The sequence below is a fragment of the Homarus americanus genome, unplaced genomic scaffold, assembly GCF_018991925.1.
Source record: "Homarus americanus isolate GMGI-L3 unplaced genomic scaffold, GMGI_Hamer_2.0 scaffold40248, whole genome shotgun sequence".
NCBI classification, from domain to species: Eukaryota; Metazoa; Arthropoda; class Malacostraca; order Decapoda; family Nephropidae; genus Homarus; species Homarus americanus.
Window position 1 is genome coordinate 91,886 of NW_024712526.1, and position 25,256 is coordinate 117,141.

The following is a 25,256-nucleotide window of genomic DNA, read 5'->3' on the forward strand; positions in this document are numbered from 1 at the left end:
ATTATTATTATTATTATTATTATTATTATTATTATTATTATTATTATTTACACAGTAGATCACGAAAGAGTCACCTACCCGTCGATTTGTTGTCTACCTCTTCCACAGAACCCTTGTAGGAACACTTACACCCACTTTTTTTGCTGGCTGTAGGTAACAAGTGCTGACTGGTGGAGAGTATTTGGCTAGAACTGTTGAATTGATCCTGAAATTCTATTTTAAACCCAAGCTCATAACCATTGGCTTGGTAGATAATGGTTAGTGCATTACTGAGAACTGCCTGAACTATCTGATGTTGTTACTATTATTCAAAACCCAGAATTTATCAGTGCTTGATGATGGCTATCGCCACCATCAAGATCCCTAGGTATTATCGTTATCAGTGTTGAACATAACCATGAACTTCTAGTTCACAACAACAATGACTCTCCTCCACACTCTCATTACCAAACGCCCCATCATTGTATATACAAGCAGTACATTTAGTATTGCCCTGGTCATTTAAAAGAAATTTAATTTCCACTTACTAATTTAAGAAAGGTTTCATGGATTGAATTGTAATTTGGTAAGCGACTTCATATCCAGATAAACTAACAAATACAGCACTCTATTTACTACAGTACAATGATAGTCTCTGATTCCCTGATAAATGTAGCTGGAGGAATATTGTCCCTTACTTAATTGTTTAGACTAATGAAGCCCAAATATTACATCATCACCATCTTCATCACACTTTTACAGCCACATTTGACTATGATTTGTGCCACTATCACTATCTGACATCACTACTTGATTAAGGTGCGTAGCACCATCAACATCCTCACTTATTTTTTACAGCACTATTTGACTATGGTTGGTGCCACCATCACCATCCCCTTTATCCTGACACCCCTCATGTGCATTGATGATAGTGATCCAGCCCGAGGCCATATAGTGTCTACCATCATCTTCGTCTCTGGCATTGTCACTCTTCTGCAGAGCACCTTTGGTATCAGGTGAGGCCCCTCTAATCCCTCGGATTTTAGTAAGTAACTACTGTTCCTCCATAATAATGATATAAAAATCCAGTGTATAAATAATCAACACTGCAAATATGTGTGGATAGTTGCAGCCAACAGCTCCTAGCCCTTGTCCAGAAGCGTCGGTGAACAGGGTGAAAGGTTGAGTATAATCAGGGAATGCCAATACTGGTGCATTGGTCAATGTTTCCTTTAATGCATTAAAGCGGTTTTGCTATTCATTGTTCCAAACAAATGTTGCATCTTTTTTTAGTAATTTTGTCAGCGGGGCGGCTAACTTAGCATACCCATGAATGAATGAGCGATAGTAGCCGGAAAGTTCGAGGAAACTACGCACTTTTTCTACATTTGTAGGACAGGGAAATCGGTCAACTGCTTTAACCTTGCAGTCCATAGTATGAATGCCGTTTCCATCAACTACGTGTACAAGGAATTGAACTTTAGATTTGATAAATTCACATTTAGAGAGCTGAATTTTCAAACCTGCCTCATGAAGTTTTTTAAACACTTCACGTAATTTGACAAGATGACTGTTTACATCTTTGCTTACAATGATCAGATCATCTACATAGGCATAGACTGTATTGCCATTTTGTAGTCCGAATGGTATTCTTAAAAATTCAAAATGTCCCAAGGGAGTGCTGAATGCAGTCACCTAGCGGGATTTCTCGTTAAGAGTAATTTGCCAATACCCGCTAAGAAGATCGAAGTTACTAAAAACTGCGTTGTCTTTTCCCAAGGATTGCAACAAATCACTCAGAACAGGCATCGGGTACCTATCCGGTATGGTTGCTTCATTGACTTATCGAAAGTCAATAATAGGTCGCCATCCTCCATCTTTCTTCGGAACTAGAAAAAGAGGAGAATTCCAAGGGGAAGACGAATGTGTGATTACTTTCTGTTCCATCATATCTTTAACCATGTCCTCAACTATGAGCCGTTGGCTATGAGGTAATCTATAAGCTGGTATATAGACAGGGTTAGTGTCTGGTTTTAATGATATGTGGTGTGAGGTTAATTTTGTTTGACCTAGCGGTTCCTCAGATAATGCTACTATGTCACGATAGTCAGCTAGTAACTCTAGGAGATCAGTTTTGCCTTGGAGATGGTCAATTACCTTGACCTGTGGAGTTATTTGCTCCAACTTCTCCTGCCTAGTTTGTTCTTGCATTGGTGCAACGCTACCAATTGGCAACTGAGTAGGCTGTGCAACAACATTAGTATGGTACACCAGGAAATTACAAAGACAACATCCCTTTTTCAAGATTTTGGGGTCGCCAGTTCTATTAAGAACAAGAATATCTGTTAAACCACTTGGTCTAATTGTGCTCAAGGTAGACTCAAATGATAGACCTTTAATCTTGGCACTTTCGCTAAGACAGACTACGTCAGTACCAGTGTTGACATCTGGCAACCGGACAGTAGCTCTGGTTATTTCCTCATTCTGAAAATGTTGAGTACCTGTTAGGACTGCAGGTACTATGATCCAATCTTTAGCAAGCTTGGGCTGGTGGACAACCTTCCTCGTATCTGTTGAGTTAGTTATCACTTTCACATTTGTGCTGAGCATTGGATGTGAATTTTTCATCGCATGGTGTGTAGTGCTATTAAATGTTATAGTATGTCGACTAGGTTGGACTTCTATATTATTTTGTTTTAGTGTTTGAAGACCTCATAATCCATCAGCTGGTAGAGAAAAATCTTTTACTATATAAAACTCAGCTAGAAAGATTTCACTGGAATCACAAAAACCTATAGGTAATGTAATGACTCCCATAATAACTAAATGTTGGCCTGATACTCCGGAGAGATCAACATCAGTAGGTCTTATTTGCCATTTATTGTCAGGAGAACGTCGATTCAATTCAGTAAATGACGTTAACGATATATATATATTTTTTTACGGGTATTAGCCCACCCGGGCACAGGTCATTGACCCACATCGGGGCCTAAGGGGCGAAAAGTTAATAATAATAATAATAATAATAATAATAATAATAATAATAATAATAATAATAATAATAATAATAATAATAATAATAATAATAATAATAATAATAATAATAATAATAATAATGATAATGATGATGATGATGATGATGATGATGATGATGATGATGATGATGATGATGATGTCTGTCTGTGTGTTTATTCTGGGCAGCCGAAACGGCACAATCGTTTTTCATGAAACTTGGTGGAAAAATCGCAAAAAATTCGTAGAGTGGAACAAACCTGGTCCCATGTCAATGGTTTCTTTAGGAAGGCATTAATTAACAATTTTATTTGCGATGGAAAATGATGCAAGTCTTCGGACTTGGCTCACCCTAATTAACCATGCAAGTCTACGGACTTGGGGCACCCTCATTCGCTGTATGCTGTCATGAGCGTTCAACCTTTCACAAGGGCACGAAGGGCCCGAGATCACTTATTCCTACTAACAAGCTCCTGCATCTATGTCTAAGGAGAGCTTGGTGCTACCTACACTCACTGGTATTGTCAATACTTCCGCTTTACTTAGTGCAGCGATCAATGAAGCTGTCATAGAAGCATTGCTAGTTATATGTGATCTTATCCCTGGTCGTGTTTGACATGGCGCAAATCTTCCCCCGACGGATTTTGAATTTTGCGCCGTGGATTACGCTCTTGATAATCCTGCCTGCATTGACGCAGACTTGCACAATCCTCTGAAATGTGTGATCTAGATTGATGTAGTACACACCGCTGGTGTGTACTACACTGGATTTTGATTTTGATTTTTGAAGTTGCTTTTCTTGGCTTTGTTAAGCTGATAAGTATTACCGTCTTGTTTTGCATAGTAAAAGTCTTCAGTCGTATGATTCTGTTTCTTGCAAATTTTACAAACAGTTTTTTTGTTTAGGCTTGGTACCTGTTTATTTCTGAACCTAAATTGGTGCTGTGCCACAGGTGCAATGGTTCTAGCCAAATGTGTGCACGGGGCTCTCTGTACTATCTTTTTTGCATAATCTGTGAGTTCGTCTGACTGGGGTAACTTTCCTTTTGAGCTTGCTTAAACTCTACGTCTTAAAGAAGAAATATAATTTGGATATACTCGACGAGACGAAAGACTTGCTCCTCACTCATTTTATGGTCCTTGTCAAACCATAAAATGTGTGCTTTCACGTCGTTATAAGCCTCCCCCGCTATAGACTGTGCCATAAAGATATCCTGTGTTCTGACCCGCGGTGCGGTTCTGTTTACCATCCTAAAAACCCATGTGAGATGACCGTCAACTCCTCCCTGATCAAAGAAGCGTACCAACTTTCTTTTGAAATCATCATATTTTGATCGAGTAAAAGCCATAGCATTCATTAGGTGACTTGCGCGACACCCCGGTTTAATGTGACCACGGACGAATGCTTTTCGATCCTCGTCATCTTGGACATTATTATGTCTCATCACATCCTCACATGCTCGGAAAAATGCTAATATATTATAGTTAGGATCTTCCCCTGTGAAGTCTTGGATTCGATCATGCTGTGGTAGTATTTTCCACACATTAGTTGCTTGTATCACTGGGTTAGTAATGTTTGCTAGTTAATTGAAATGCTGGTAAATTACTAGTGCATGCATTAGAAGATGCCAATACACTATACTCAGGTCTAGTGTCAGAGGTGTAGTGTCGTAAGAACGTTCTGACCTAAGTTGTGTAAATAATAATTCGTTATTTGTTTTATCTATGACTGTTTCACTAACTTCAATTGAAGTGTTTACTGTTAGTTCAGGTTCAGTGACTTGTAATTCATGTGCACCTTCGAGTTCACATGTGTCATTGTTAACTGTGTCATGAGGTACAGTGTCACTTGAATCACTATCTAAGTTTTCATCAGGGTTTACAACTTGTTGATCGTTTAAAACATATAAATGATCCATAAATGTTTCTTAGAGTTAGATATTTAATAACTTTGCCAATCCATCCACAATAAGGTAATGTGACTTTTAATTTTAGTGATAATTAATTGTTTAAGTTATTTTTCCATTAATTGTTGCAAGGCACTTGATAATTAATTAATAATCTATCACGATCCCTACCTTGTGAAGATATGTTTTAAATTACATATAAAATGTGTATATATAACTAATGATTGTTTGTGAAATACCTAATACTGTAGAGTTGATTGTAGTTTCTCGGAGAAGTCCTCTTGCTTATATCTCATCAGCTGGGTTGATTGGATGACGTGGTATTCCGGATGGCGTCGGTCTAGATGACATCACGGGTTGGGACTCCCATACCACACACATCTGCTCTGGTACAGAGGTCGTTGAGGTTGAGGAGATTGAGGTCTATGAGGTTGAGGTCTATGAGGTAGAGGTCGATAGGTCGTTGAGGTTGATAGGTGATACTGTGGGGTTTTGTGATGTTGGTTCACACTCAGGATGGGTTGGAGAAAGGAAACTCACAATGCGCTCTCTGTATACATATTGTATTGGATGTACAGGGCAGCTTGGTGCTGGGAAGTGGCAGCGTGGTTACAAGCGTGGAGTAGAGAGCTTGTTGGTGAGGGTGCTCAGAGGAGGTGTTGAATGCAGCATGGCTGTAGGTAGAAGAAGGGCAGGTCACGGCAAGGTGAGGTCTTATATAGCGGAGGTAGGCGTGGCTTGATAGTTGACCTCCGCTTTGATAGACGGCGCTGGATGCTGACCTTAGACCACGAGACGTAGGCTGGGGAATTCGAAGATGGGTCGGCTAGTCAGCGATAAACGGCAGTTGTAGTTGTAGGGGAGATATCTGTAGCTTATATATCTAAGCTACTGTGCCGAGTAGCAACCTTGTATATAAGCTACTGTGCCGAGTAGCATCTATGTATGTAATTACGTGGCTTCACTGCACGTGTTATGTGGGAACATTTCCCCGAGGCTGCCATATGGCAATGCAGCCTCAGTCTGACTCCGTAGGTCATGCATGGCACACGCTAGTCACTACTTGTATTTCTCCTATCCGTTAATAAATCGACTTCAGTGTTACCCGGTGTTTCCCTACCCATCACTGCCTTCTTCAGGGAACACTTGGAACCTTCATGGCGCAGTGAGTAGGATCTGTGGACTTACAAGTGTTGTGAACACTGCCGAGACAGTTACGTCTGCCGGTGATGCGCGTGGCAGTGTGTTGTGTTGTGTTGCGTTGTGTTTCGCCGCGACGTGCAGCGTTGCGCCATTACAGTGCGTTTTAGTGACGGTGGCAGTGTTAGTGTCAGTGTATTAGTGTGTCTAGAGCTGAGAGTTGAGCATTGGCCTTTTTTTTGTGGTACCCACGGAGCACGCAGGCATACACCCTTCTCATGTGACATCCGGGGAGACACTAATGTTCTTACCTCCGCGGCGGCTCTAGCCACCCGCATTAAGGCTACCACGATCTGCTCTCTCAGACACACACACACACGCACTCACGCACGCAATCACGGACAGAACAGTGTACTCTATGCGTTATTTCTGCGCTGTTTACGTCATATATATGTGGTTTGAGCTGACTTGGCGCCACTTTAAATACTAAACAGCGCAGTTCAAGCATACTAAGATGGGCGGTAAGAAGGGACAACGTCAAGATGGAAGACACGACTCCCCACCTTCCCCCTACAGGGTGCAGACGGAAATTCTGCGCCCACTGTCCCTCATCCTCCTCCTCCAACGACGGACATTGCCGCAATCCTGAGGTGGATGGACGACAGGGACGAGAGACGCAGAGAGATGGAATTTCAGAGGGAGGAGATACGAAGAGAGGAGGAAAAGGCGCACTTTGATGCAATATTGGCGACCCTGGCGCTAACCCACCCTCCCTCACTCACAGGTAGCGCGCATCAAGGCGCAAGTACCCTCCCTCCTCCACCACACCAGCGTCCTCCAGGTACTCTTGCTACTCCAACAGCTCCCAAGGCATCTGTTCAACCCCCAACCTCCCTCTCACCAGACGTCACGTTTCAGCTTTTTCGTGAGTGGAGGCGGCGGTGGACAGATTACTCCAAGATGGTGGACCTTGATGGCATGCCTCCAAACAAACAGCTCATCCAACTGCGGATGTGTTTGTCGTTGGAGACCCAGAGAATTTTGGAGCACACGTTGCAAGTGCCTCCCGATTCTACGTCTTCAGTGACGGATGTGCTCGACCTTCTACAGGAGCATGTTAAAGGTCGGAACACACACACTTGTCAACCATCGGTGAGACAAGACGTGCCCCGAAGGCGCTCCCGGTTTTTAGCAGCCAGGCCGAGTTTGTTTGGCCCTGCCCCCTCCCCCTGCTATTTCCCAACGCCCTACCAGCCTTACTACACCGGGATCTATTCAGCAAAACATTCTAGTGATAAGTGAACGATTGATTACCGAGCAGTGTTCCTATAGTGCACTTAAGGAAAGCACAAAAGCACAGCAGTGTAATACTGAGTGTGACTGGACCCGACCTAACCTGACCGGGACTTTCTCAGCAAAACATTCAAGTCATCAGTGCAATAAGTGATTATCATACAGTGCTCCGATAGTGCACCCCAAGGAAAAGTCAGACAGTGGGCACTTTATCAGTCACCTTCAAAGTGCCAGTGACAAGGACCACCGCGCTGTTTTCATATATCGTGAAAACTGTGTCGGCGACCCCAAGCACAAGGGATAAAGACCCACGGTCTTTACGACTGACAAATATTAACAGATGTCTACCAGTGTCAGTGGCCCTCAAAGTGCCGTCAGTGACTTTATGGCCACCGGAGACAAACACTTCCGTCCGCCCACAACAGATATCAACAGATGGCCACCAATCACTTACTCCCGACACACTCTGTACCATCTAAAGCGTGGGAACGGTTATCCTGATGGCAGTGTTAACGCGCGACTCAAGTCACTGAACATATTCCACGCGCGTAGCCGTAGACAGGGCCGTCATACACATAAGCCCATTAGGACCGTAACCTCCACTAGGAAACCGGAGAAACCCACCCCTGACAGACCGTACCACTACACTGAAGTTCCACGGATATGGTATGATCTCCCGTCTCTACTGCTATCCAACCTCACTTCCCTAGCTAACAAGTTTGACGAACTGGCAACTACAGTCAGGTCAGCCCCCGCGAGCATCGTTGCCATATGTGAGGCTTGGCAAATTGTGCCTGAAACGTGTCATATTGAGGGATATCAACACTTTCATCACCTTCGTTCACATAGACGCGGAGGAGGCGTTGCCCTCTTCTGTCAAGATGACTTACGCCCGTCACGCCTGGATGTTCAAGTCCCAGCAGATGTGGAAGCATTATGGGTACGTGTTGTGCCACAGGCCCACCTGCGCCACACTGCTTCCATCATAATCTGTGTGGCATACCATCCGCCTCGCTCACCCACCAGAGACACTCTTATCAATCATCTCATTACCACCTCAGACCACCTCAGAGTTAGGTACCCATGTGCCAAGTTAGTATTATGTGGAGATTATAATGAAATTGACACCACTGATATCCAGGACCAGCTATCACTATCACAAGTTGTGAACTTCCCCACACTCGGTCAAAATACCCTTGACCTTATCTTAACTGACTTAGCGGACCAGTACCAACCACATTCAACCAATGCCTCCTATCGGGTGTAGCACACACTTATCAGTGCTCTGGTCCCCAGCTGCCACTCCCACTCAAGTACAGAGACCCTACATCAAGACCTACAGGCCGATTACTGACTCTGCAGTGCGCCTCTTCGGGCAGTGGATAGTTCACCATCCCTGGACTGAAGTACTTAGCGTGGATGACGTGGAAACCAAATGAATAAATTATACCAACACCACCACGGAAGCTCACCACCACTTCTTCCCCGAGAAGTCCGTCAGATCTCACCCAGCTGACTTGCCCTGGATCACACCTCGGATCAAAAGACTTATGCAACAGAGAGACAGAGCCTTTCATCTCAATGACCACATCCGCTACAGGTCCCTTCGCAACCGAGTCATCCGCGAAATACGCACTGCAAAGAAGTCCCACTACCCAACCAAATTACAACACCTGAAGCAGACCAACATCAGTCAATGGTATGGTAAGCTTAAAGAACTCTGTGGACTAAACAATAAGACACACCCCCCTCCCTTTCCTTAGCCATCTCACTAATGTTGACGCAGCTGAGCAAACAAATAACCATTTCGCTACTATATGCCAGACGCTCTCCCGGCTTGACACAACCACTCTCCCTGCTTACCTACCAGTCCCCCTTCCCACTGACTTAGTAGAAGAATTTGAAGTCGCAAAACGCCTGGACAAACTAAAATTAAAACGCTCTACCACCCCCATTGACTTACCAATGAAACTCTTCAAGGGGTTCTCCCCGGAGCTTGCTAAACCCCTATGCTCCATCATCAATGCTTCTCTCAGTCAAGCCAGATGCCCAACTGACTGGAAGACCTCTTATGTATCACCTGTGCCCAAGTCAACCAGCCCACAATCCTTAAATCAGCTACGACCTATTGCAATCACCCCAATACCCAGCCTAATCTGTGAAAGTTTTGTGTTCGCGTGGGCTTATGCTGATATTGCAGGAGTCGTAGACCCTCAGCAATTTGGCAATATGAAAACTTCCTCCACCACTCACTGTCTTGTCAGCTTTCTCGAAAATATATACCGCCATCTCGAGAAACGAAAAACGTCTGTAGCTGTCGCCTTCATTGATTTCACTAAAGCATTCGACCTAGTCAACCACAATATAATCATCAACAAAGCTATTGACCTCGGGCTTCGGAGAAGTCTTATACCATGGCTTACAGACTTCCTCAGTGACCGACGCCAAGCTGTAGGCTTCCGAGGGGCTGTCTCCACCTTTCAGTCACTCACCTGTGGCGTCCCCCAAGGCACCAAGATGGGACCACTCTGCTTCATTATGCTCATCAATGATGCCCTAAGAGAAACCCCTGCTCGCTGGAAATATGTCGATGACTCCACCATTGGGATCAGCGTCAACAATTCTGCTCCCGACTATACCGCCCTTCAGGATTTATTGAACAGTCTCCAAAACTGGGCCACCAACAACCATGTCACCATCAACCATACCAAGACCATGGTTATGCACATAAACCTCTCCTCCGACATTGTCCCACCTCCTTCCATTACTTTAGGTCCGAATACACTCCAGTTTGTAGATTCCACGAAGCTCCTCGGCGTCACCATAGACAACAAACTAAATTGGAAACCACGTCAGTGAAGTTGTCAAATCCTCCAGTTTCCGTCTCCACCTCCTCCGCCGACTCAAATCCCTCGGAGTTCCTGCACCTGAGCTCCTCAGTGTTTACACAACATTCATACTTCCCAAGCTCACCTATGCCTCCCCTACCTGGTCTTCCTCCCTAAATGCCACACAACGTAAACATCTAGAAAAAGTGCAAAAGAGGGCATGCAAGATTATTCTCTCCCCTTCCTACTTCACATATCAAGAAGCGCTCAACACACTGACCCTTTCGACTCTCATTGACCATCACCACGACATCATCTGCAAATTTGGTAAGAAGCTTCTACACCATCCTCGACACCGGCTCCTACTACCACCTGAGATCCCTAGCCCGAGAATTGCTGTTCGACACTACAACCGCATCCAGCCCATACGTGCACGAACTGATCGCTATAAGAACAGCCCAGTCCCAACCATTGTAAAAATTATCAATAACTTGTTATAAACCAGTGTATTCACTCCCTGTAAATACTACTTCTTGCACTGTCACTATGTTGAAATGCACTGTAGTTTGAGCTTTTCCCCATCTAGTTATTATATATCTTACTTGTATCACTTATGTTACTTGTATATTATTTGTAATTCGAAACCCATTCCCCAAATATGTAACTGTATATTTTCAGCCTTCTGGCTGCCAAGCTCTTTCAATAAACCGTTAATTATTATTATTATTATTATTATTAACGAGGCTTTGCTTCGCCGCGCCTTCACCAGCTGCAAGCAGGCGGAGAATGAATCCTTTGACGACTTTTTTGTACGTTTAAAGAGTTTGTTGGAGGAGATCGACGTCTGCAAGGCGCACAGCCAGGAATGTGAGGAAGTCTGGATCAAGCACGGGATCTTGACAGATGTCAGGCAAGAAGAGTTGGTGCAGCGACTCATCCCCCTGGACGCTTCCTCCACACTCCAGGTGGTAGTAACTGAATGTCGGTCATACGAGGCCACCAAGTCCGCCACCTCTGCCTTACGGGCCGCACCTGCTGTGAGAGCTATCTCACAGTACAAGAAGGGTAAGAAGGCGGCCAACAACGTGAAGGCTGCTGCACTTTCTTCCACGCCTCCGCCTAGTGCTTCCTGTGGCAGCTGTGGAAAGCAGCATGGCCCCAAGACATGCCCGGCCGCCGACGCACTGTGTCGTGGATGTGAACGTAAGGGCCACTGGTCTAACACAGACAGGTGCCCTGCACGAGGCCACAAGTGTCAGGCCTGCGGTCGCTATGAACACTACGACAAGTGCTGCCGCCAACACAAGTCCAAAAAAGCCCGAGACAAGGAAGAAAGCAGCTCACTTCCCTCGGGGTGGTTCGCAAGCAGCCGCCTTCAGATGGCCTACACAGCCCCAAGCAGCAGCTGAGTCACATCAGGAGGGTACAATCGACCACACGCCCCAGGGCTACCCCTTCCCCTACCATCCGCGTCGCCGACACACACGGTGATGTGTCGGGTCACATCGAGGGGATACCTGACACCGGCGCTGATGCTACGGTGACAGGCCTGAAGCTCCTCCAGAAACTAGGCCTCGCCAAACGCGACCTGGGACCACCGCCGCAGCTGCTGTACTACGATGCGGACGGTTCCCAGATGCCGGACGCTGTGGGCTCCTTTCAAGTGGAGATCACCTACGGCGACAGGTCGTGTCACGGATGGATGGACGTGCAGCCTGCTCTCGCTACACCCTTCTTGTCGTGGGAGCACTGCAAGGAGTTAGGTGTGGTGCCCAGAGACTTTCCTGAGCAGATCCCTGCTGCTCGGTACACCACCAGCAGGGTGAGTGAGTCAATGAGAAACGCGCCTGGCGCTGCCGCAGAGAGCTGTCCAGAACCCGCGTCCACTCCAGCCCTGCCTGCACCCAAGTCACGGCTGCTTCCTCTTCACAGCGAGATGTCTCCTTCAGCCGCAAGGGCCTACTTCCTGAAGGAGTACTCGGAAGTGCTGGTGACGAAGGAGGCCCTACGGACCACGCCACTGAAGGCTATGGCGGGTCCGCCTATGAGGATACACCTGCGGGAAGATGCGCAGCCATTTGCCATACACACTCCCCGGTTGATCCGTCTCGCCTTCAGGGATTCAGTTAAGAAGGAACTGGATTCCATGGTGGCCCAGGGTGTCATCGTACCTCTTGGTGACGACCCGTCCCCTTGGTGCCACCTTCTAGTCACTGTGGCTAAGACTAACGGTGGAGTGCGGATTACTACCGACTTGTCTAAGCTTAAGAGCCAGGTGTCCCGTTCCGCCAACCCATCACCCACACCTTTAGCAGCTATACGGAGTGTGGACCTGAAGGTACGGCACTTTTCGACAATGGACGCCCTCTGTGGTTACTGGCAGATCCCACTGAAGAAGGAGGATCAGCCACTGATCACTTTCATCACGCCTTACGGATGCTTCCGCTACTGCCGTGGCCCTATGGGATTCGCTGCTACGGGGGACTCCTTCTGTCTCCGTGGTGACATGGCACTTCAAGGCGTGACCAACTGCGTGAAGGTAGTGGATGACGTCCTCCTCTACGATGAGGACTACCTGACGCATCTTCGCCGCATCAACGAGGTACTGACCAGGTGTAGGACGCACGGCATCACTCTGAATGCCGAGAAGTTCGTCTTGGCCGCACCTACAGTGTCTTTCTGTGACTACCGATTCTCGAGGGATGGCATTGCTGCGGATCCGGAGAAAGTTCGCGCCATAGCGGACTTTGCCAAACCTGCCAACCTTACGGATCTCAGGTCTTTCATGGGCCTGGTGAACCAGCTGGCAGAATTTTCTCCTGACGTCTCCGACGCTGCCGGGCCTCTCCGCCCCCTCATGAGCCCCAAGAGGGACCCCTGACCATGACCTCGCCTTTCATAAGGTGAAGGAGGCCCTGTCAAGTCCACCTATCCTCGCTACTTTCGACCCAGCGCTCCCCACCGTCCTCCAGACAGACGCCTCGCGCCTGTATAGGGTTGGTTACGCCCTTCTCCAGGATGACGGTGGAGGAAAGTACCGGCTCGTACAGTATGGCTCTCGCTTCCTCACCGATGCTGAGTCTCGCTACGCTACCATCGAGCTGGAGATGTTGGCAGTGGTATGGGCCTTATCGAAGTGCAAGTTTTACTTGATTGGCCTACAGCACTTCGACCTCATCACAGACCACAGGCCCTTGGTCCCCATTCTTAACCACTATTCGCTGTACGCCATCGAGAATCCCCGCCTCCAGTACCTGAAGGAGAAAATTTTGGCCTTCGTCTTCACCGTGGCTTGGCGCGCAGGTAAGGAGATGTGCATCCCGGATGCCCTCTCCCACTCCCCAGTCAGCAGCCCGACACCTGAAGACGAGATGCTCAGCACCGAGGCCAGTTTCTCCGTCAGCAACATCGTCACTTTGCAGGCCGTACAGTCCCTCGCCAGCACCCAGCCCTCGGTGTCGCCACCCGACAGCGATCTCTCCCTTGAGGAACTACGGACCGTGGCACGCGACGACCCCTCCTACACTCAGCTGTTGGAGAGTGTGAGGAGTGGGTTCCCTCGCGACCGTTTTGACCTCCACAACGCCCTACGCCCGTATTGGAAGATACGTGAGGACCGCTACGCAGATGGGGACCTTGTCCTGTACGGTGTCCGTGTGGTCGTCCCTGCAGCTCTCCGTCGTCGCGTACTGGCCCGCTTACACGACAGTCATCGTGGAGCAGAGGCCACCAAGAGCCGCGCAAGGCAGGCTGTGTACTGGTCCGGCATTGACGCGGATATCGTCAATACGATCCGTGCCTGTGAGCCGTGCCAGATCATGCAGCCCAGTCAACAGCAGGAGCCCCTCTTGTGCGACGACGAACCCACGAGGCCCTTCGAGTCCGTGTCGGCTGATTTCTTTAGCACAGCTGGGAAACATTTCCTAGTTGTCGCCGACCGACTCTCTGGCTGGCCTGTGGTAGTAATCTGTGGCTCGGACACGACGTCCGCGGCCACCATTCGCCACTTCCGGCACTTCTTTCGTGACTTGGGCGTCCCTGTACGTCTGCAGACGGACTGTGGGCCACAGTTCACCAGCCGGGACTTCACAGGATTCCTGGAGCGTTGGGGAGTCCGCCACATCGTGTCAACACCCCACTACCCACAGTCAAACGGCCATGCTGAGGCTGCGGTCAAGACAGTCAAGCACCTCATCCTCAAGGTGCCCCCTTCAGGCAACATAGACTGTGAGGCGTTTGACAAAGGACTCCTGGAGTTACGTAATACTCCCACCCACACAGGACGCTCCCCTGCCCAGATCCTGTATGGTCACCCTCTCCGCTCTTGTGTTCCTGCACACACCAAGGCTTTTGCGAAGGACTGGCAGACCAGAGCCGAGAGCTGCGACCGCCGCGCCGCTTCACGTGCCCAGGACGCCAAGGCTCGGTATGACGGCTGCGCCCGCCCTATTCAGCCACTGGAGATTGGTGCCCTTGTTCGCGTCCAGGACCCGATGACGACACGTTGGGACAAGGTGGGCATAGTGATGGGCGTCGGCCGGTCGCGGGACTACAAGGTCAGGATGCCGAGCGGCCGCGTCTGGTGGAGGAACCGCCGCTTCCTCCGGCCAGTCCCACCCCCTGCTGCTGGCCCCCTGACCGAGGATGAGTCCCCTACACCTCACGAGGATCCGCCCCACAGTGCACCTCGACGCTCGGAGTGACTTAGGACTAAGAAGTCCGCTCAAGACAAAGACTATGAGCGTGAGGGGGGAGGGAGATGTAGGTTATATATCTAAGCTACTGTGCCAAGTAGCAACCTTGTATATAAGCTGCTGTGCCGAGTAGCATCTATGTATTTAATTATGTGGCAACACTGCACGTGTTATGTGGCAACATTGCCCCGAGGCTGCCATATGGCAATGCAGCCTCAGTCTGACTCCGTGGGTCGTGCATGGCACACGCTAGTCACTACTTGTATTTCTCCTATCCGTTAATAAATCGACTTCAGTGTTACCCGGTGTTTCCCTACCCATCACTGCCTTCTTCAGGGAACACTTGGAACCTTCAATATCCACTACAATACTCCCCCTTCCCTCCAGGAGGTGCAGGAGACTTGTTGTTGGCAGGGTTGTATCCCACATGTGAGACATAATTGGCGGTGCAGGAGACTTGTTATCTGCAGGGTTATATCCCACATGTGAGACATAATGGCGAGGGTGTGGATGAGCCGGCCGCTACGGGAGACAACTTTGTCTAGATACACGAGATCTGTGGGAGAAGCAGAGGGAGAAGGAGGGTTGTGGAGGCGAGGAATGTGGTGCTTCTCTCGCAGCAGGTAAACAGTCTTCAGTAGCGCCGGGTGGGGTGTCTGGGTCCACGTCAAGAGCAGGGGCCACGTCAGGAGGGTCCATGACAGCAGCAGGGTGCAAGACAGCAGCAGGGTCCACGACAGCAGCAGGGTGCAGGACAAGAGCAGGGGGTACCTGAGGGAGAAAAGAGGGTGCCCAGAAATGTTGTGGGCGATTTGGTGCTGCAAAGGGTAATGACGGAGGTTATGGCGCCTACCCGTCTCCGTCGATGTCGCTTCACCGTGTGGTTGCAGGGAGCCTCACAGCGTCTAGCGTTGGCACCAAAACGTTGATGGTACCAACAGGGGGTAGATACACTGTGTTGGGGGCTGGGGGCTGGGGGCAGGAAGAGGAGCAGTTGCATGCTTAGAGGGGCAGAGCTGCTCTAGGGTGTCTAACCTGCGGTGTTCGGACTGTAGTTGTAGAGCCGATGAAGCTGCTTCTGTGTGGATAAGCCAGTCTTCAATGTTGTGATTGAAGACTGGGAGAGTGATCAGTTTCTTCTCCATCCTGTGTGAGTGCGATTCTCCGGGGGTCACTATTTGTGGGGTTTCGTGATGTTGGTTCACACTCAGGATGGGTTGGAGAAAGGAAACTCACAATGCTCTCTCTGTATACATATTGTATTGGATGTACAGGGCAGCTTGGTGCTGGGAAGTGGCAGTGTGGTTACAAGCGTGGAGTAGAGAGCTGGTTAGTGAGGGTGCTCAGAGGAGGTGTTGCGTGCTGCATGGCTGTAGGTAGAAGAAGGGCAGGTCACGGCGAGGTGAGGTCTTATATAGCCGAGGTAGGCGTGGCTTGATAGTTGACCTCCGCTTTGATAGCTAGGCGGCGCTGGATGCCGACCTTAGACCACGAGGCGTAGGCTGTGGAATTCGAAGAGGGGTCGGCTAGTCAGCGACAAACGGCAGTTGTAGTTGTAGGGGAGATATCCACTACAATACCATGAGAAAATACCACTGGGTCTCTGCTATCGCCGCCTGTCAAATTGTTTATGGCTCTTGTGACCACACCATAAACTTGTCCTCAAGGGTTTTCTGTTGGTTAGGCCTCGTCCTTATGTTGCCACTTTAGAGTTAGTGTTACCAGTTATACTGGTACACAGTTAAGGTAACTTATTATTATTATTTTTTTAAGTAGTCACTGTTATTTGTTGTTATAAGTAATTTTGGGTACTTAGAATGTTTATTTCTCTCTAATTCACTAGAAATCACTGTGTATTTTTTTTATAGCTGGAACTCTGAAGCACTGATTAAGTTGATTGTAGGTTCATTTTCACCGCTGCTACCATTGTTTTAGTTGTGATATGATATCAAACTAACTCACTTGTTAACACTTGCCTTAACGAGTGTAGGTTAGTCGCTGGTACCTTTGATGCAGCTGAGTGAGATATCAGGTAATCTCACGGCATGTCACCTTTGATACAGTCGTAGATTGGTTGATAGTTGAAATCGTCACACCTGTCCTGGGTTGTACTTGCAATTATCTCAGCTTGTAAGTCAAACAAGACACACAGGTACTGTTCTCTTCACTCGTTGTTCCTTGGTTTAATGTAAACACACGTGGTGATTTTCTGGTTATATTGGGTCGTAATGTCTGTACAATTATTTGGTATTGACAGACTAATGAGCATTAGCTATTAGCTTGTAATTAGGTGATATAATTATAGAGAGGCACAGCCTGGAGAGCTGGTCTCACCCCACGACTTTAGGGTATCATGCCGGGCTGAAAACTGGTGAGAACTGGGCTGAACTCGCTTGAGTCTGGTGCCTGGTGGTTGGAGGGTAAACACACTTCAACAAGGTCATTAACTAAACAGCCTACCCACACACTGGGGGTTGAGTCTGTAGTTTTATGGGCTGTATACAGGAGAAGGTGTGAAAGGACAAATGTTTATGGGCTGTCCACCCTAGGAGGTGTGACAGAACAAATGCTTATGTAGCTGTATGCTCAATAGTCTGGGTGATAAAATGTATATAACGAATATATGTCCATAGCCCATATTTATATAATATTAATGTGACTGAGGCTAATATAGGCTGTCGTAGTCTACTTCACCAGGTGTTAGATGACACCGTCTCAGTCTACTTCACCAGGTGTTAGGTGAGACTGTCTTACTCTACTTCACCAGGTGTTAGGTGAGGCTGTCTTAGTCTACTTCACCAGGTGTTAGGTGAGGCTGTCTTAGTCTACTTCACCAGGTGTTAGGTGAGGCTGTCTTAGTCTACTTCACCAGGAGTTAAGTGAGGCTATCTTAGTCTACTTCACCAGTTGTTAGGTGAGACTATCTTAGTCTACTTCACCAGTTGTTAGGTGAGACTATCTTAGTCTACTTCACCAGGTTTTAGGTGAGGCTGTCTTAGTCTACTTCACCAGGTGTTAGGTGAGGCTGTCTTAGTCTACTTCACCAGGTATTAGGTGAGGCTGTCTTAGTCTACTTCACCAGGTGTTAGGTGACACTGTCTTAGTCTACTTCACCAGGTGTTAGGTGAGACTGTCTTAGTCTACTTCACCAGGTGTTAGGTGAGGCTGTCTTAGTCTACTTCACCAGGTGTTAGGTGAGACTATCTTAGTCTACTTCACCAGGTGTTAGGTGAGGCTGTCTTAGTCTACTTCACCAGGTGTTAGGTGAGTCTTAGTTGAACTACTTCACCAGTTGTTAGGTGGTTGTCTTAGTCTACTTCACCAGGTGTTAGGTGAGACTGTCTTAGTCTACTTCACCAGTTGTTAGGTGAGACTATCTTAGTCTACTTCACCAGGTGTTAGGTGAGACTGTCTTAGTCTACTTCACCAGTTGTTAGGTGAGACTATCTTAGTCTACTTCACCAGTTGTTAGGTGAGACTATCTTAGTCTACTTCACCAGTTGTTAGGTGAGACTGTCTTAGACTGCTTCACCAGTTGTTAGGTGAGACTATCTTAGTCTACTTCACCAGGTGTTAGGTGAGGCTGTCTTAGTCTACTTCACCAGTTGTTAGGTGAGACTGTCTTAGTCTACTTCACCAGGTGTTAGGTGAGGCTATCTTAGTCTACTTCACCAGTTGTTAGGTGAGACTATCTTAGTCTACTTCACCAGTTGTTAGGTGAGGCTGTCTTAGTCTACTTCACCAATTGTTAGGTGAGACTATCATAGTCTACTTCACCAGTTGTTAGGTGAGACTATCTTAGTCTACTTCACCAGTTGTTAGGTGAGACGTTCTTAGACTACTTCACCAGTTGTTAGGTGAGACTATCTTAGTCTACTTCACCAGGTGTTAGGTGAGGCTGTCTTAGACTACTTCACCAGTTGTTAGGTGAGACTATCTTAGTCTACTTCACCAGTTGTTAGGTGAGACTGTCTTAGTCTACTTCACCAGTTGTTAGGTGAGACTATCTTAGTCTACTTCACCAGTTGTTAGGTGAGACTGTCTTAGTCTACTTCACCAGGTGTTAGGTGAGGCTGTCTTAGTCTACTTCACCAGGAGTTAAGTGAGACTATCTTAGTCTACTTCACCAGTTGTTAGGTGAGACTGCCTTAGACTACTTCACCAGTTGTTAGGTGAGACTGTCTTAGACTACTTCACCAGGTGTTAGGTGAGACTGTCTTAGTCTACTTCACCAGTTGTTAGGTGAGACTGTCTTAGTCTACTTCACCAGGTGTTAGGTGAGGCTGTCGTAGTCTACTTCACCAGTTGTTAGGTGAGACTATCTTAGTCTACTTCAACAGGTGTTAGGTGAGACTATCTTAGTCTACTTCACCAGTTGTTAGGTGAGACTGTCTTAGTCTACTTCACCAGGTGTTAGGTGAGACTATCTTAGTTTACTTCACCAGTTGTTAGGTGAGACTGTCTTAGTCTACTTCACCAGGTGTTAGGTGAGGCTGTCTTAGTCTACTTCACCAGTTGTTGGGTGAGACTATCTTGGTCTACTTCACCAGAGTGTTAGGTGAGACTGTCTTGGTCTACTTCACCAGGTGTTGGGTGAACTGTCTTAGTCTTCTTCACCAGTTGTTAGGTGAGGCTGATGTAGTCTACTTCGCCAGTTGGGTGAGACTATCTTGGTCTGCTTCACTTGTTGTTAGGTGAACTATCTTGGTCTACTTCACCAGTTGTTAGGTGAGACTATCTTAATCTACTTCACCAGGTGTTAGGTGAGACTATCTTGGTCTACTTTCACCAGGTGTTGGAATTGAGACTATCTTGGTCTACTTCACCAGTTGTTAGGTGGGGCTGTCTTGGTCTACTTCACCAGGGTGTTAGGTGAGGCTGTCTTAGTCTACTTCACCAGGTGTTAGGTGAGACTGTCTTAGTCTACTTCACCAGGTGTTAGGTGAGACTATCTTAGTCTACTTCACCAGTTGTTAGGTGAGACTATCTTAGTCTACTTCACCAGGTGTTAGGTGAGACTATCTTAGTCTACTTCACCAGGTGTTAGGTGAGACTATCTTAGTCTACTTCACCAAGTGTTAGGTGAGACTATCTTAGTCTACTTCACCAGTTGTTAGGTGAGACTATCTTAGTCTACTTCACCAGGTGTTAGGTGAGACTATCTTAGTCTACTTCACCAGTTGTTAGGTGAGACTATCTTAGTCTACTTCACCAGTTGTTAGGTGAGGCTGTCTTAGACTACTTCACCAGTTGTTAGGTGAGACTGTCTTAGTCTACTTCACCAGGTGTTAGGTGAGACTGTCTTAGTCTACTTCACCAGGTGTTAGGTGAGACTATCTTAGTCTACTTCACCAGTTGTTAGGTGAGACTATCTTAGTCTACTTCACCAGTTGTTAGGTGAGACTGTCTTAGTCTACTTCACCAGGTGTTAGGTGAGGCTATCTTAGTCTACTTCACCAGTTGTTAGGTGAGACTATCTTAGTCTACTTCACCAGTTGTTAGGTGAGACTGTCTTAGTCTACTTCACCAGGTGTTAGGTGAGGCTGTCTTAGTCTACTTCACCAGGTGTTAGGCGAGACTGTCTTAGTCTACTTCACCAGGTGTTAGGTGAGACTGTCTTAGTCTACTTCACCAGGTGTTAGGTGAGGCTGTCTTAGTCTACTTCACCAGGTGTTAGGTGAGGCTGTCTTAGTCTACTTCACCAGGTGTTAGGTGAGACTGTCTTAGACGACTTCACCAGTTGTTAGGTGAGACTATCTTAGTCTACTTCACCAGGTGTTAGGTGAGGCTGTCTTAGTCTACTTCACCAGGTGTTAGGTGAGACTGTCTTAGTCTACTTCACCAGTTGTTAGGTGAGACTATCTTAGTCTACTTCACCAGTGTTAGGTGAGACTGTCTTAGTCTACTTCACCAGTTGTTAGGTGAGACTATCTTAGTCTACTTCACCAGTTGTTAGGTGAGACTATCTTAGTCTACTTCACCAGTTGTTAGGTGAGACTGTCTTAGACTACTTCACCAGTTGTTAGGTGAGACTATCTTAGTCTACTTCACCAGTTGTTAGGTGAGGCTGTCTTAGTCTACTTCACCAGTTGTTAGGTGAGACTGTCTTAGTCTACTTCACCAGTTGTTAGGTGAGGCTATCTTGGTCTACAACCACCAGTTGTTGGGTGAGACTATCTTGGTCTGCTTCACCAGTTGTTAGGTGAGCTGTCTTGGTCCTAGCCACCAGTTGTTAGGTGAGACTATCTTAGTCTATACCAGTTGTTAGGTGAGACTATCTTGGTCTACTTCACCAGTTGTTAGGTGAGACTGTCTTAGCCTACTTCACCAGTTGTTAGGTGAGTCTATCTTAGTCTACTTCACCAGGTGTTAGGTGAGGCTGTCTTAGACTACTTCACCAGTTGTTAGGTGAGACTATCTTAGTCTACTTCACCAGTTGTTAGGTGAGACTGTCTTAGTCTACTTCACCAGTTGTTAGGTGAGACTATCTTAGTCTACTTCACCAGTTGTTAGGTGAGACTGTCTTAGTCTACTTCACCAGGTGTTAGGTGAGGCTGTCTTAGTCTACTTCACCAGGAGTTAAGTGAGACTATCTTAGTCTACTTCACCAGTTGTTAGGTGAGACTGTCTTAGACTACTTCACCAGTTGTTAGGTGAGACTGTCTTAGACTACTTCACCAGGTGTTAGGTGAGACTGTCTTAGTCTACTTCACCAGTTGTTAGGTGAGACTGTCTTAGTCTACTTCACCAGGTGTTAGGTGAGGCTGTCGTAGTCTACTTCACCAGTTGTTAGGTGAGACTATCTTAGTCTACTTCACCAGGTGTTGGGTGAGACTATCTTAGTCTACTTCACCAGTTGTTAGGTGAGACTGTCTTAGTCTACTTCACCAGGTGTTAGGTGAGACTATCTTAGTCACTTCACCAGTTGTTAGGTGAGACTGTCTTAGTCTTCTTCACCAGGTGTTAGGTGAGGCTGTCTTAGTCTACTTCACCAGTTGTTAGGTGAGACTATCTTAGTCTACTTCACCAGGTGTTAGGTGAGACTGTCTTAGTCTACTTCACCAGGTGTTAGGTGAGACTATCTTAGTCTACTTCACCAGTTGTTAGGTGAGACTGTCTTAGTCTACTTCACCAGGTGTTAGGTGAGGCTGTCTTAGTCTACTTCACCAGTTGTTAGGTGAGACTATCTTAGTCTACTTCACCAGGTGTTAGGTGAGACTGTCTTAGTCTACTTCACCAGGTGTTAGGTGAGGCTGTCTTAGTCTTCTTCACCAGTTGTTAGGTGAGGCTGTCTTAGTCTACTTCACCAGTTGTTAGGTGAGACTATCTTAGTCTACTTCACCAGTTGTTAGGTGAGACTATCTTAGTCTACTTCACCAGATTGTTAGGTGGGGCTGTCTTAGTCTACTTCACCAGGTGTTAGGTAGAGGCCTGTAGTCTTCTTCACCAGTTGTTAGGTGAGACTGTCTTAGTCTACTTCACCAGGTGTTAGGTGGGGAGCTGTCTTAGTCTACTTCACCAGGTGTTGGAATTGAGACTGTCTTAGTCTACTTCACCAGGTGTTGGGTGAGACTGTCTTAGTCTACTTCACCAGGTGTTAGGCAGAGGCTGTCTTAGTCTACTTCACAGTTGTTAGGTGAGACTGTCTTGAGTCTTCTTCACCAGTTGTTAGGTGAGACTGTCTTGGTCTCTACTTCACCAGTTGTTAGGTGAGACTGTCTTAGTCTACTTCACCAGGTGTTAGGTGAGGCTGTCTTAGTCTTCTTCACCAGTTGTTAGGTGAGACTGTCTTAGTCTACTTCACCAGGTGTTAGGTGAGGCTGTCTTAGTCTACTTCACCAGCTGTTAGGTGAGACTGTCTTAGTCTTCACCAGTTGTAGGTGAGGCTGTGTAGTCTACTTCACCAGGTGTTAGGTGAGACTGTGCTTGAGCTACTTCACCAGTTGTTAGGTGAGACTATCTTAGTCTACTTCACCAGTTGTTAGGTGAGACTATCTTAGTCTACTTCACCAGTTGTTAGGTGAGACTGTCTTAGTCTACTTCACCAGTTGTTAGGTGAGACTGTCTTAGTCTACTTCACCAGGTGTTAGGTGAGGCTGTCTTAGTCTTCTTCACCAGTTGTTAGGTGAGACTGTCTTAGTCTACTTCACCAGGTGTTAGGTGAGGCTGTCTTAGTCTACTTCACCAGTTGTTAGGTGAGACTGTCTTAGTCTTCTTCACCAGTTGTTAGGTGAGGCTGTCTTAGTCTACTTCACCAGGTGTTAGGTGAGTCTGTCTTAGACTACTTCACCAGTTGTTAGGTGAGACTATCTTAGTCTACTTCACCAGTTGTTAGGTGAGACTATCTTAGTCTACTTCACCAGTTGTTAGGTGAGACTATCTTAGTCTACTTCACCAGTTGTTAGGTGAGACTGTCTTAGTCTACTTCACCAGGTGTTAGGTGTGACTATCTTAGTCTACTTCACCAGGTGTTAGGTGAGACTATCTTAGTCTACTTCACCAGTTGTTAGGTGAGACTATCTTAGTCTACTTCACCAGTTGTTAGGTGAGACTGTCTTAGTCTACTTCACCAGGTGTTAGGTGAGACTGTCTTAGTCTACTTCACCAGGTGTTAGGTGAGGCTGTCTTAGTCTACTTCACCAGGTGTTAGGTGAGACTGTCTTAGTGTACTTCACCAGGTGTTAGGTGAGACTATCTTAGTCTACTTCACCAGTTGTTAGGTGAGACTATCTTAGTCTACTTCACCAGGTGTTTGGTGAGACTATCTTAGTCTACTTCACCAGTTGTTAGGTGAGACTATCTTAGTCTACTTCACCAGGTGTTAGGTGAGACTATCTTAGTCTACTTCACCAGTTGTTAGGTGAGGCTGTCTTAGTCTACTTCACCAGGTGTTAGGTGAGACTGTCTTAGTCTACTTCACCAGGTGTTAGGTGAGACTATCTTAGTCTACTTCACCAGTTGTTAGGTGAGACTATCTTAGTTTACTTCACCAGGTGTTAGGTGAGACTATCTTAGTCTACTTCACCAGTTGTTAGGTGAGACTATCTTAGTCTACTTCACCAGGTGTTAGGTGAGGCTGTCTTAGTCTACTTCACCAGGTGTTAGGTGAGACTGTCTTAGTCTACTTCACCAGGTGTTAGGTGAGACTGTCTTAGGACTTCACCAGTTGTTAGGTGAGACTATCTTAGTGTACTTCACCAGGTGTTAGGTGAGGCTGTCTTAGTCTACTTCACCAGGTGTTAGGTGAGACTGTCTTAGACTACTTCACCAGTTGTTAGGTGAGACTATCTTAGTCTACTTCACCAGTTGTTAGGTGAGACTATCTTAGTCTACTTCACCAGTTGTTAGGTGAGACTATCTTAGTCTACTTCACCAGTTGTTAGGTGAGACTGTCTTAGTCTACTTCACCAGGTGTTAGGTGTGACTATCTTAGTCTACTTCACCAGTTGTTAGGTGAGACTGTCTTAGTCTACTTCACCAGTTGTTAGGTGAGACTATCTTAGTCTACTTCACCAGTTGTTAGGTGAGACTATCTTAGTCTACTTCACCAGTTGTTAGGTGAGACTATCTTAGTCTACTTCACCAGTTGTTAGGTGAGACTATCTTAGTCTACTTCACCAGTTGTTAGGTGAGACTATCTTAGTCTACTTCACCAGTTGTTAGGTGAGACTATCTTAGTCTACTTCACCAGTTGTTAGGTGAGACTATCTTAGTCTACTTCACCAGTTGTTAGGTGAGACTATCTTAGTCTACTTCACCAGGTGTTAGGTGAGACCGTCTTAGTCATCAATGAACCTGGTGAGTTTCTTCGAGACTTTTTATATAAATTTGTTAGTTATTCCTATATTGCTCTTCTTAGCATTAAGTGCATACACTCAGTACCATACAAGGGGTCGAACCCATTTTCATTATATTTTTATTTTCATTAATCAGTTACAATTTTTGCTTCACATACTTGATGAAGCTCAATGCTACAAAGTAAATTTTTAGCAAGAAGGACATTATAAATGACCCATTAATAAATTGCATGGTGGTACCCAGACTAGAAATTCCACAATTACTAAAGTGAACAAAATGCTGCACTGGTTGTGACCAATTCTTTCGTGACTTCATCTTTTGTTAATGCTTAAATTTACACATTTTACACAGCTATTGTGTTTATTTCCCATATCACTTTAATGGTGTGACCCATCTTCCAGGCTGCCTATCGTGCAGGGTGGTACCTTCAGCCTGTTGGTGCCCACCATTGCCATCATCAACACTAACTTTGAGAGTTGTGACCAACTGCCGCTGGCCAACATGACTGCTGAGCAACGTGAGGAGGTGTGGCAGGTCCGCATTCGGGAAATTCAGGGTGCCATAGCTGTGTCTGCTATCTTTCAGGTTGTCATTGGATTCACAGG

At 46.6% G+C, this 25,256-nt stretch overlaps 1 protein-coding gene across 2 annotated transcripts in view; it reads left to right on the plus strand.

The window, feature by feature from the left end:
• Positions 1 to 25,256, plus strand: part of LOC121860583 (solute carrier family 23 member 2-like) — a 98,089-nt gene that overhangs the window by 16,001 nt on the left and 56,832 nt on the right. The window contains exons 2-3 of one of the 2 annotated variants that reach the window (XM_042357754.1): positions 838 to 995; positions 25,053 to 25,255. In XM_042357754.1, the coding sequence (XP_042213688.1) occupies positions 838 to 995; positions 25,053 to 25,255 (361 nt within the window). The remainder of the gene's footprint in view (positions 1 to 837; positions 996 to 25,052; position 25,256) is intronic. The other variant, XM_042357763.1, reaches the window with a different exon arrangement.